Source organism: Diceros bicornis, chromosome 27, assembly GCF_020826845.1.
Source record: "Diceros bicornis minor isolate mBicDic1 chromosome 27, mDicBic1.mat.cur, whole genome shotgun sequence".
NCBI lineage: Eukaryota > Metazoa > Chordata > Mammalia > Perissodactyla > Rhinocerotidae > Diceros > Diceros bicornis.
In genome coordinates, this window is record NC_080766.1 from 36922547 (window position 1) to 36935700 (window position 13154).

General features: G+C 45.7%; 1 protein-coding gene across 1 annotated transcript in view; it reads left to right on the forward strand.

The window, feature by feature from the left end:
* The window catches only part of SIM2 (SIM bHLH transcription factor 2), a 47172-nt gene that overhangs the window by 5959 nt on the left and 28059 nt on the right, over positions 1-13154 (forward strand). The window contains exons 2-3 of the mRNA XM_058523075.1: positions 3500-3582; positions 6657-6746. Coding sequence (XP_058379058.1) covers positions 3500-3582; positions 6657-6746 — 173 coding nt within the window. The remainder of the gene's footprint in view (positions 1-3499; positions 3583-6656; positions 6747-13154) is intronic.

Sequence of the window (13154 nt, forward strand, 5' to 3'; positions counted from 1 at the left end):
GGGTCAGGCGGTCCCCTCTTATTAATTAACCTCACTTAATTTTCACAAGATCCCTTTGAGGAGTCTTTTTGTCATCAGTTTAGATACCCAAAGTTGCCCTCAGGGAAGTATGATATCCACCATCCATCCTGTGCGTTCTTTTCAAAGTCCAGACTCTTTCTCCAGAGTCGGACCCATCCGTCACTGGCCCTATGAAAGTCCTGCTCCCGGGTCCAGAAGAAGCAAACCCTGGTGCCTCCTTTAGGTCTCAACTCCTGTGTCCCCTCATCTGAGAGGGGTGACCCTACCTCACAGTGAGGGAACTCCTCCACCATCTCCCCTTTGATGGGAAATCATCTTATTTGTGTGGGTCTATGACCTGCATCTGGAGGGTGAGGCTCTGGGCACAGCAGGCACTCAAGAGCTGTTTGTTGACTGACTGAGCAGCCACAGAGGAGGGACCGTATTTAGATAGCCTCTGTGGCAGGCAGGGTCTGGCAGGGTTTAAACTACACAGCCAGCTGAGTGTGGATACCAAAGCGCAGGCGCCCACAAATCCTCAGAGGCAGAGAGGGAGAAGGAGATACCGGGCTCCCTTTCGCTCTGACCTAGTGGCTGACTCCCACGCCCACGACCTACCTGGCCATCTGGATTCCCAGTAGCAGGGGGTCCCCATCAGATTCCCCTGCTGACACGTGAAGGACCAGCTGGACCCCAAACCCCTGCAGGAAGCCACAGGCTGGGCTTGGGACTCCAGGGTGCTCCCCCAAAGTGGGGGGTGGCTTGCAGGATCGGGTGAGACAGACCACCAACGGCTGATAACCTTGGAGGAGCTCAGCCCAGTCTTATACTCCTCTTATTTTTCAAACAAATAAAGCACTTTGTTAGGTCCAGATAAGGGCCACATGCCCAGCGCCTCACTTCTTCAGGAGTATATATGGCTTTACAGTACCTAGACGATTGTTTTTTGTTACAAATCTTACCTTTTTTGGTCTCTGCGTTCAGCCCAAAGTAGATTTTTATGGGCTGAGTGAAAAAACCTTACCCACAGTGGTTTCTAATGGAAGAGCTGGCAGCACCATCGCCCTGGGATGAGGTGGCATGGGGGCAGGGATGCTGGAGGGGAACCTCCCCCAACCTGCCACCTCCGCCATGTCCAGAAGGGGCTTTCGACCAAATCTCTGCCCCAAAAGTGGAGGCTTTGGGAAATTATAGGAAAAACTACAATGATATAAGGGAACAAGGCTCTCCTGAAGTATCCGGGTATTTGAATTATACGGAAAATTGTCCTGTGTACCTAATGCACTTTTGCATGCGAGGCGGGAGCCTGAGACAAAGCTTTTGGGAGAGCCCGCCGGGAGACTGGTCTGGGGGTCATTACCGAAGGTGTAGATTTCCCCAGGTCACTCAGCCCTAGACTCTTCTAGAAGCCAAGGCACTGTTGGCACTGAGGCAAGGATGGCTTGGCCCAACTGGGAGAAGGACCCAGGAGCAAAGTAAGGACAGTGACCAGGCGCATTTGTCCATTTTCAGAAATCAGAATTCCTGGGTCCTTATTAAATTCTTTCTTCATTCAACCCCTGGGGCTTTTAAATTTTGGTTCTTGCCATCTCTGGTTAAATGGATTCAACTCAGCCACCGCCAGGCCGGCTGCCTGGGTGTCTGGGAAGCAAGGACCCATGGGTGAGAGCCAATGGCTGGCTACTGTGGTCACTGTGGTCATCCTGGGGAGTGGGAGTGGGGCGGACAGTGACTTCCTGGGGTTAAAGAGACACCACGGTTCACGTGGTGGAGGCTGAGGGGCTGCGATCATATTTGGGGGATGGGGATATGTGGGAATTAGCCACTTCCTTATGGGGAGACCGGGATAAGCTCCTAATTCCTAGAGCCCAGGAGGAGAATTAAAGGTCGTCCCTCTTTTAGTCGCCGAACAGTTTGCCTGGAAGTGTCTCCAAAGCCTCTGGGGGGTGGTCCTGGGCCCCGAAGTGCTCTGGGCCGGGGCTGTTTCCTCGCACTAGAGGTGCGTTTTCCGCCTCCTGGGTTCGAGGCCTCCAGAAGCCAGGATGCCCCGGGCACCCGCAGGGACAGTAGGGGACCCAGGGTGCCTATGCGACAACTCTCCCGGAACCCACTCGCCGCCTCCCGCTTGGAGGGGCTTTGCGGTCCTGGGAATAGTCCCCGAAATTCGCCGAGGCTGGGCAAGGTTCCCGGCCCCTCGCGTCCGGTTCTGGCCTCTGGTCCCGCACTCCCGGCGCAGCCGGCAGGGGACCACTCTGGCCTGCAGTTCTGGGCGGAGGAGAGGCGAACACGCCAGCGGGGCCGCAGCTCACAGGGTTGCAGCCCGGGGTGGGAGATGCACGAGTGGGCCTGGAGCCGGGGGCGCGTTCCCCGCGGGGGAGGGGGGAATGGGGCGCAGGCTGAGACAGCGGTCACCGGCCTTTGCCACCTCGCGCCGGGAGAGTTGCGGGCCAGGTCCCAGCGGAAGGACTCCAGGCAGCGGTGGGAGGTTCTTCCAGCTGACGCTAAGCGCCTAGCGCTGAAACCTTACTCGGCTTTCTAGCTTCCTCCCGAGTGTGCAGAGAAAAGCCTGGGATCTCCCGGGTCACAACAGTTGAGCCGAGGGCGCAGGAGAGGGAGGTCTGCTGGGCAGGGCCGCCTTTCCCCTGGTGCGCTTTCTGCAACACTGCTGGCCTTCGGGGAGGTGGTGGGGAGCAATAGGAGGCCTGGGGAGGGGCCAGTTAAGCGGAGGGGCTGGGGGACCCCAATTAAGTGACGACAGATACTACACAGTTACCGCCGAGTATATACGCGGCTCTGACCGCCTTCGGCCCATCCCCCGCCCCGCCGCTGGCTCGTTTGGAGTTTGCCCTCGGGAAGCCCCCAGGTAAACTCTTCCCAGGCTATAGCTCTCGGATTGGATGAGGGTCGGTGCTCCCGGGGCACCTGTGAGGGCTGGGGAGTCCGAGAGATTACGTGAGGTTGAAAAAAGATGTTTTTTTTGCGCCAGAAAAGCTGCCTCCTGGACGGCGAGGGCTTTTCTTCTGTGGTCGCCTTTGGGGAAATGCATGGTTGCCGCCGACGCGGGTAAGGGAGGGTTGGAGGGAGGTGCTTGGGGAATATCTACGGGTCAAATCAATATCCCCGTTTGGCTGCGAGGAAGGCCGATTTCAAAGCAGATTAGATTACTTTGTGGCATTTCAAAGAAAACAGCAATTTCAGAGCCGTGAGCACGTGGGCGACCCACGAGAGCCTGGCAGCCTCAGTGCGCGCCCCGGCGCCTGGACCCGAGGCTTCGGCGGGAATTTCTCCTCTGGCCTTTTTCTTTTTAATCGAGGGCAAAGGAGCGACGGTGAGGGTATATACAGACGGTGGCCTTCGGGGCCCGGGAGGCGGCGGGGGGAACGCTCGGGACTGGGGGGCGGCCGGGTCGCCGGGTGCGGAGGTTCCGCGCGCCCTGCCCGGCGCCCCGGCCTCTGGCTGAGCGCTGCCGTTCACCGATTTGCTTTATTCCCACGTCCAGGTTTAGGAGACGCGTGGGGACAGCCGAGCCGCGCCGGGCCCCTGGACAGCGTCGCCAAGGAACTGGGATCGCACTTGCTGCAGGTAGAGCCGCTGAGCCGGGGGAGGAGCGCCGCCGCCGCCAACCGCCCTGGCCCGCGCCTGGGTGGGGGCTCCTTTCCGACCCCGCCACCCCAGTCTCCAGGTGTCCCTCCCCACGGAGCTCCGGGCGGATCCATAGGCCGCTCCAGGCTGCAGCGGTCATCCCGAAGCGAGAGGCACCGCCCGGACCTCGGGGCAAGAGGCTCCCCCACCCCGCTCGGAGGGCCAGACCTTAGTGTGCACTCAGTTCAACCAGTGCAACCTCGGGCCAGCCCCAACCCCTATCCCCCCACCCCACAGCCCCAGGGCTCTCTAGCCCCCGAGATCTAGGCCAAAGGGCGCCCCAGGGCGTGGTTAAGTCCTTTCCAACTTTACTTCCCTCAGCAAACTTGTATGGAGAGCTTGCTCCGTGCCAGTCGCTGGAGCCAGAGAAGGATCAGGACGCTCCGAGCCAGAGCGCCGCAGCTCTAAAGCGATTGACAATTGTGTGTGTTTGGAGGGCTTGCAATAAAGGAGAGACAGCGTCAATAATAGAATATTACCAGTTGTAATTTATTGAGAGTTTACCAGGGGCCAGATTCTGTTCTAAATCTCACTGTATCTTCCGGCTTCATCATCCACCTAGAGTGGATTTTATTTTTAGCTCCATTTTTTTTTCAGAGGAGAAAGCTGAGGCACAGAGAGGTTAAGCAATATGCCTGAGGTCACACAGCAAGTGGTGGAGCCGGGTTCAACCCAAGTGGTTCAGTTCTTGAATGGTCAAGCTTATGTCGTGGTGTGGCCTCTGGGGTCACCTGGCTTAGGGAGGGTACCCTTGCTTGGTTTGTGGTCCGCCTCTTTAGCGCCCCAGCCCGGAGCCATTCAGTCCGCCGTTGATAAACCGCCCCTGACCTCGGATTTCCCCCGCAGTGTTTGGGGCGCGGGCCGGGTAACCGTGCGCACGAGTGGCCACTTCCAAGTTGGCGGCTGGCGCGAGGCGGATACAGCAAAACCTCGTGCCTCGGAATCTTTCAAATGCCCCTTACAGAGCCTCATCAACGACCCGATTCATTCCGCCCCTCCCGTCATTTGTCTCTGCCATCGAAAAATGCCTACCGAGAGCTATTTTGCATTTCCTCCTTCTATTTTGTGTTTTCTTTAAAAGAAAAAAAAATTTGGCTGCGGGACCCTGTGACTTGGGTCAGGGAGTCGGCCTTGAGCTCCGCATTTCGAAAAAGCAAATCTTTTCAAAACCTTTTGCCCCAAATGCCCTAGTGTGGTTTATTTTTTTTTTTTTAATGCATGCGCTGGGGAAAAGAAGATCCCGGGGAATGTTTGAAACCCGAAGCTTTACAGCATAAAGCGAGCGGTGTGGGAGCCGGGCCGGGTAATGGCGCTCTTGGAGTCTTTCCCGCGCGCCCTGCGCTCTCCCCCAACCCTGGCTTCCAGCCCCGCGCGGTATTCTGCATGTTTGATACTCTTACATATTGTAAGTGACACTAATATCAGGGACCACTAAGTGCCTGGGAACTCCAGTGAAAACCTGGTGGGCAAAGTCAACACCCCTAAGTTTCTCCCACTGTACATTTAATTAATTCTGGAGTGGTTGGTGTGTGGATGGGCGTCTTTGCAGTTAATATACATGCAAACGCATTAGGTAATTTGAAGCTATGAGGCATACCCAACATTTTCCATTAAGAATATTATTTTTTTAGCTACTGCCGGCAACTTTCAGAATTTAATTATGATAATTTTTTTCTCTTTTACTCATATGGCTAGCTGTCAGTGTTTCATTAAATGTATCTCTTTAATGACTTGGGAGTTAAGCAAGAATACAAAATGTGCCAAAACGTTTATAACTTTAGAAATTGCTGTATCGTTTATATTTTTGAAACGGAATTTAGTTGGGAAAATATTTTGTAACTGACTTAGAATCGTAAAAGTAAGGCTTATAATCAAGATGTTTAATTTCAATCTCGGCATAGGGAAAGGTAATGATAATTTAGTTGGCAAAGAATTTTTGCAGCAAAACTGTGTTTGAGACAAGAGAGTGTAAGGGTATCTTTCAAGTTTCATTTCTACTACATTCTTTTTAGGCCCCCCTCCAAAAAGGGGGTGGATTTAGAAAAACCCAAAGGTAATCTGGTTTCAATTACATGCTGTAAAAATAGAATTTGTGGCCAGAAATTAATTTGGAATATTTTTTATGGGGGTAGCATTGTGGGTTGTATGGGTCTTTCACCAACTTTATTGCTTTTCTTTGGTTCTGGATCTAAAATATGAATGGGTAAATAAAATGCAGTTTCCTTTTTCAAAAAATAATTTAGTCTTTTTATCCTTGCCACACAAATATAATCATTACTTTTTTACTTGTCTCAATTACCTCTTATGATTTTACTTTATTTTTTTGAGGGCTAGCCAACTTAGGCAAAATCAGAATATCATTTAGGTTGTTTTAATTTTTCAGAAATTGATACTTTTTCCCCTTGACTTTTGCAAAGGTTATTTGGTCTCTGGCAAATTCTAAATAATTAATTCTGTAGCCATAGTCAGTTAAAATAACCGGGTATTTTATTTTCTGGGGAGTGGTAGTGTTCAGAATTTATTATTCGAATGGTACTTAGGGGTAACTAGCAAGTTGTGGCAAATAAAGCTTATGTCCTAGTGGTACGAACGACGGCCAATTATGACATAAAGTGGGCTGTGTAGTGGTAGATTTTCCCCTAAGTACCATAGAACTCCGGATTTGTGCTAAGTGCTAAAATAACCCCAAACAATAAAGCTACTACATTTAAACTGGGCATGATAGGAATTCTCAAATGTTTTGCATGGTTTTTGTGATGTGGATGTAAGACTGTTTTTAAAGTGCTTTAAAAGCATTTGAGAACCTGGCCCCGGGAACTCAGCCTTGAGTATTGTAACCTACAATCCTTCCCGTGGCCCTGGGCTCCATTTTTGCATTTAACATTTTTGCATTTAACAAATACGTGTTGATGATAATATTTTATACATTCCTCCATCCCGATGACAGTACGACTATCAGATTTAGCTCTAATGTGTAACTATCATCTCTTACCCTGATACTTTTTCTTTTACAGACTTTGGATGGATTCGTTTTCGTGGTGGCATCTGATGGCAAAATCATGTATATATCGGAAACAGCTTCTGTACATTTAGGCTTGTCCCAGGTAGGTATTGCCTGATTTTACATACAACCAAAATATTAAATTAAGTGTTGGTGGATCTTGACAGGCTTACCCGACTTGGAAGTGAGTCTGTTCAAGCATCTGCTTTTGTGTATGCACATAATCCAAAATCGCAAAATCATCTTCTCAGGCCATCCCTCGGGGCTTCTCTTCTCCGTGTTACATTTCACTTTTTTCCTTTCTTATTCCTTTGGATTAATGACCAGTATATCCTTGCAACAGTCAGCCTTGTTCTAAGATTCTATCTGATTGCCTGGATTCTGCTTATACGGTAACACTGTCTGCCACTAACAAGAGCTTCACAAAGGAGATTTCTCAGTCCACACTTGATGGTCTGCATGTGGTATTGTGAGTTGCTGTGAAAGTGAGGGGAACGCTGGTGCAGAACATGGATTTTATGCAGAATGGGCTTTGGGGAGAGAGAAGGGGGGTAGATTTATGAGTGTTCACATGGAATTCAGGGTAATTTTTCCTGAGTTTTTCCAGTTCAGTGGTTGTTTCAGTAAAGCATTTTATATGCTTGTGATAGAAACTCATAAAACTCAGTTTACTACTGTTTTGCACAGCAAGGTCCTGGTTTCTTCAGAACATTTAAATATTACCGATTTTTCTGGAACGCTCTTCTAAAAGGAGTTCGTCCCTTAGAGGCAAGTGGTGCACTCAGCTTTTTCTCTCCCCATCATGCTGAGGATTTGGTGGAGCATTTAGCTTCTGTCTGGGCCCATCCCGATGGGGGGCATCTGACTGTTGCCATTCACATTTCTGATTTAACGAGCATGGATCATAGTTCTAAAAGTCTCATTTTTTATACTTATAGGGACTAAATGTTTCTTTATGTTGTGAATTATCAGAGTGCTTTTTTTCATCACAACTGAAGACACACTAGAATTAATTAGATACAGGAAGTGGGCTCCTGGGAGGCACATGAATAAACTGTGTTGCACCAGCCTTCTTCAGAAGTTAAGCCAAAATAAAACATGCCAACTAACATGGCTTGGGTTTTCTCATTGAAAAACTGAATTATCAATTTGGAAACCTGCATCTGATATACTCCTTTTCTTTTTCTGCCAATATGTTTTTTTAAAGTTGCCATTTATTTATAACCTTCTCTTCCAATGCGTGTATATCCTTACGCATGTCCAAGTAGGTTTCTGTGCCTATGTGTTTCTTATGCAAAGTTCTTTAAAGTGAATCTCATATTAAAATTGTTTGGTGTTTTCTTTTTTCTTCCTCTTCTCTTTCTTAATGAAACCAGGTCTCCCAGATAACATTTATTAAAGCTTGGCTCTTACACCTATGTGATTCACAGGATTAGAGTACTTGTAGAATGGGAAATGCTGTTGGGAACATAACATTTACTATTTTTATATTTTCCAAAGTTATTATTCTCTGAATTTCCACCTTGCCCTATTTAGAATTATTTAAGCCCCTTTAGTTGTACCCAGCCTGGTTTCTACTCCTGACTTGATCTGTGGCTGAGTAACCTTAACCAGACTACTTAACTTTTTCCATCGTAATTTATAAAACCTTGATTAGTCTGATAATAATGTCACAAACAAAACAAAATATTTCACATATTTTTAAAATGGCTGGTGAAACATATTTTAAAATAGGTACAGGGCCGGCCCCATGGCTTAGCGGTTAAGTGCGTGCGCTCCGCTACCGACGGCCCAGGTTCGGATCCCTGGCGCGCACGGACGCACCACTTCTCCGGCCATGCTGAAGCTGCATCCCACATACAGCAACTAGAAGGATGTGCAACTATGACATACAACTATCTACTGGGGCTTTGGGGGAAAAAAGGAGGAGGATTGGCAATAGATGTTAGCTCAGAGCTGGTCTTCCTCAGCAAAAAGAGGAGGATTAGCATGGATGTTAGCTCAGGGCTGATCTTCCTCACACACACACAAAAAAAAGGTACAGTCACTGTCATCAAATATTAAATTTATATATGAGCTCCCTAGCAGTCAAAGCAAAAAGGGAAATGCATTCAGTTATATGGTTTTCATTGTCTGATAGGGAATGGTAACCTCCATGAACCATAACTCAAATAATAATGCCTCCTCTACCCCTCTTTCAGGATCATAGTAAGAAACATATCAAAGTGCCCATTTTATGTGATTTATAAACTAGAGAGAGCTACACGAAAGCCAGGCATCACCATCGTTTCATTAGAACTGTACTTCAAATAGCATCCGTTGGTGGGCACATATTAGGGCTATGTAGACATTTGGAATGTCCTGGCACACCATAAGGCACTCTGCACGTACCAGGACATTCCAGCTCATTCAGTCAAGCTGCTCAATCTAGCATCCTATGTCTCTCAGTCATTTTTCTCTTTTTATGTGGGAAATAAAATTGTTTATGAACATGATAATTAAAAACAACCAAAATATTGGATAGGTGACAGATATGCCTCCTGTTCATGATTAACTCCACAAAAGGAAATCTAAGCAGAATCACAACGAAAATGATATCTCCTTTTGGTTGTAATGCAGAAATAAAACTTTGTGCCATAATTTTGAAAGGGGAGGGAGTTATACACTATCATTTTTTAAGAAAGTTGTACAGATGCCTTCTATCTATATGTTACCAGGTGAAGTGTCAGTTTAAATAAAGATAAGTCTGGGGCCGGCCCCATGGCTTAGAGGTTGAGTGTGCGCGCTCCGCTACTGGCGGCCTGGGTTTGGATACCGGGCGCGCGCCGGTGCCCCACTTCTCCGGCCATGCTGAGGCCGCGTCCCACATACAGCAACTAGAAGGATGTGCAGCTATGACATACAACTATCTACTGGGGCTTTGGGGAAAAAAAGGAGGAGGATTGGCAATAGATGTTCGCTCAGAGCCAGTCTTCCTCAGAAAAAGAGGAGGATTAGCATGAATGTTAGCTCGGGGCTGATCTTCCTCACACAAAAAAAGATAAGTCAGACTGGCCGTCAGTGTAGAGCAACAGATTTTGTTCTGATCTCTTGGCGGGACTGTCTTACGTCAGTCTCCAGCTACGAAAACACGTTAATGCAGACGTGAGCTCTCCTTAGTGTCTGGGGAGTGTTCCATGGTGAACTGTTTAAATAAGCAACAGCAGTCTTTCCTCTCGAATCTGCCTCCTGTTCACCATTAACTCTGCAGAAGGAAATCTAGGCAGAATCACAATGTGTATTTTTTTCTGTCTTCTTTACTTAAATAGTAAAATGAAGTATTGAATAGGATGTCAAATACCCGACTTCTCTTTTCTTAAAAAAAAAATTTTGCACCTTTTAGATTATTTTTATTAGTAGTAAAAAGTCAAGCAAATATATCAAACACAAAAACTTTATTAAAATAGGCTTAAAGATATTTTTTTAAATCACCAGAAATAAAAGTGTTAATAAAATTTTACCCAGTTGTCAGAATAACCCTTTAAACAAGTTTTCTGGTGAATAATGATAGGAGTAATAGCTTATATTTACAAAGCACTCTTCCGTGTTCCAAGAACTTTCAATTACCCTCAATGACTATCTCATTAAGTAACAATATCTTTCACATTAATTCAGGGTTAAACTCTATGTTAGTAGCTCCTAAGGAACATAAGCTCCTAGGTTTGCTGTAATTGTGTGATAATTCACATCGAAGTGGTATTTTTTTTTTAAATCTGCATTGTCTAAATAACTACCTGAATTATCTGAGAGTATAAAAATGATTCTTTGTGCATTATAAGGTCATCCCAATGCAAAGCCTTTTATTGCACTTTTTTTTTTAACAAATGTTGGATTGAGAAATCTACTTCATATGGGAGAGTTTATTAGTTTATTTTTGCTTTTAAATTAGTAAATGCAGAGATCCTTGCTGTACCAAAAAGTGAGAGAGACAGCACCAAAATGCAAGTTGTATCCTCAGCCTACAGTCTGAGTGTTGGGAACTAAAGTAAAGCTTCTGGCTTGAAAATTCTATTTGGTGTATGCACTCAGAAATAATACATAATAATTCGTATAGTCAAATTTATATCTATTTGGAAGGGATAGAGTTGGGAAAGCACTCTTTAACCACACAAGTTTATTAAATGACTTAGTTCCAGGGTTAATGTAATTGACTGACTTATATTTGGAAGAAAGCCCTATGTGTGTCTGCTGTGTATTTCCGCAGACATTTTTAAGTAGCCTTGTAGTTTAAATTTCCTTACCAAAGTTGCATACATTATATAGCATCTAGGTAACTGATATACATTTTCAAATAAATATTTGTATGAAATAGCTGTTTATGAGACACATCAAGGAAAATGTAATATTCGAGATTACGGCCGGAAGCACGCCCGTAAAAATAGCCGTGGCGTTGTTCGGGCCTTAAGACCTAATCCTTTCACTTTTGAAATAAAGAGAAAGGAGAGCGTTTTATGTTTGTTGACATAACTTGAACCCTGAAACTCAAACCATTTTATTTTAAATGCTTAATTTACCACAGTCAGCAAAACACCCAAAGCAGAATGTTGTGCATTTTCAGAGTTCTTGGTGACTTTCCCCTTCCGATGACCCAGAATATATCCATTTAGTGTTGTATTTATCATATGTAGTTTTCTTGGCAGGAAGAAAAGCTATTCAGCAAAACATTAAAAAGCTCTTAGCAGGAAAGCAATTCATTTTGTAGTTAGCGGGGTTTTATAAATACTAAAATATCACATTGAGGGTCTGTTTTAATAAGGTTGATGTATGAGACCTGGGGAGTTTTAAGCAACAACTGTGATTTTTTTTTTTTTTTTTTTTGGTGAGGTAGTCACATTTCTTTCAACATTCAAAAGCACGAATAGATATGTAAATACAGGAAACACCATGTCAACCATAATTTTGAGTCAAGGTCAACACTGTTTTATCATTCCAAAGTTTGTTCTTTAAAAACATTTCTGTTATTTGAAGACTGTTTCACTTCCTAGACAGCCTTAGAGTTTTATAATTGACCCGAGTATTCAGAAAATCAAGCCTTTTAATTCATAGACCTTCACTGTTATTCTTCAAACACGCGTGATGAGAATGGGATCTTTGAAAGGAGATGAAGCTACTTTGGGATTAAAAACAAGAACTGAATCCCTACAAGCACAGATGCGAGTCTTTTGGCAAGAATATGATGTTTCTCTAAAAAGACATCATTTTTTTCTAAATAAGAACTTGGAGGTAATCAGAATTATCATTTTTCCCTAAAAACGCGGGTCAAGGAGAAATGATAGGCCAACACACACACGATTCTATTTTGTTATTTTTTCATTTTAAAAATAAGCCATTGAAATTGTGAATCAATGAAAAATATGCTGCCTTATCTATTAGCCTCTGTCGCCCTCCACATGACCGAGCCTCAGAAGGAATGCCTATGGTGCCCTCAGGAAAAAGGAGATTGTCCTGTCCCAAATGGCTGACTTAAATGTCGCTGGTCTATTTAAACTTTTAAAGGATTAACAGGAATGACTTGAATGAAGAATGTCTAGTTTTTATTCTTTATTTTTTTTTACATGAAATCTGGTAATAACTTTATTCATAGGTGAATATCCATTTGGGTCTTTAGGAAAGTGCCAGGTTTGGGAGGTGACTGTTAAGTAGGGAGGTAGGGAGGGTTTCTGTAATAGGATTCCCTCCGTTGCTCCGTTTGCATAATATTGGAAAGAAACATTCCACGAATAATGTGGAAAATGGAACGGTGAAAGCCATATTAGGGACAAGATTACTTAGCAGGCCCGAAACATAATTTGTTCTGAATAAAAAGACAACTCACACATCTTAACAAATTGGAAGAACTGGCTGGGAGGAGTGGGATGAATTACTTCACCTCTCGATGGCCCCTTGGTCCCAAGTAAAGAGCTGATGGCCTTGATGCTAATTTGGAACGGTGGCTCCCAGGAGAACTTCTCCATTAAACCACCTGGCTGGGGTTGTCCTGCTGCGTGAGGCGGCATGGTCAGGGCTGCCCCTTGACAGAAAATCGTGTTGTCTCTGCTCTGATTGATAGGAATGGGCCTCCCAAAGAAACAGGCAGTGCCACACACTTAAAACTAATGGGGAGGTGGTTAAGGACAAGGCACTCGCAAGCCTGTCTTTGCTCTCTTAGCTTGCCCTCTCCCCTTGGGGTAGGTCTGAGAAAGAGTTCTGCAGACCCGCCCAAAGGTCTTTGCCATCTAAGGACAGTTTCTCATGCATTTTGAGTTTCTTCCCACACTGGGCTCTGGGGCTCCTGCTGGCTGTGATGGAAGTACCATCACTGCCCCAGGGCCCCCTGGTCAATACTGGATCACTGACTCATTGTCCTTGTCTGCAGTATTATATCTCTAAAATAGGATCCATCCACCCCTGCTCAAAAGGCTGCTCTGATGGTGGTAGTTTCTGGAACATTCTATACCGTTGGCCATCTTAAGATGGGTGAGAGGGCTCAGGT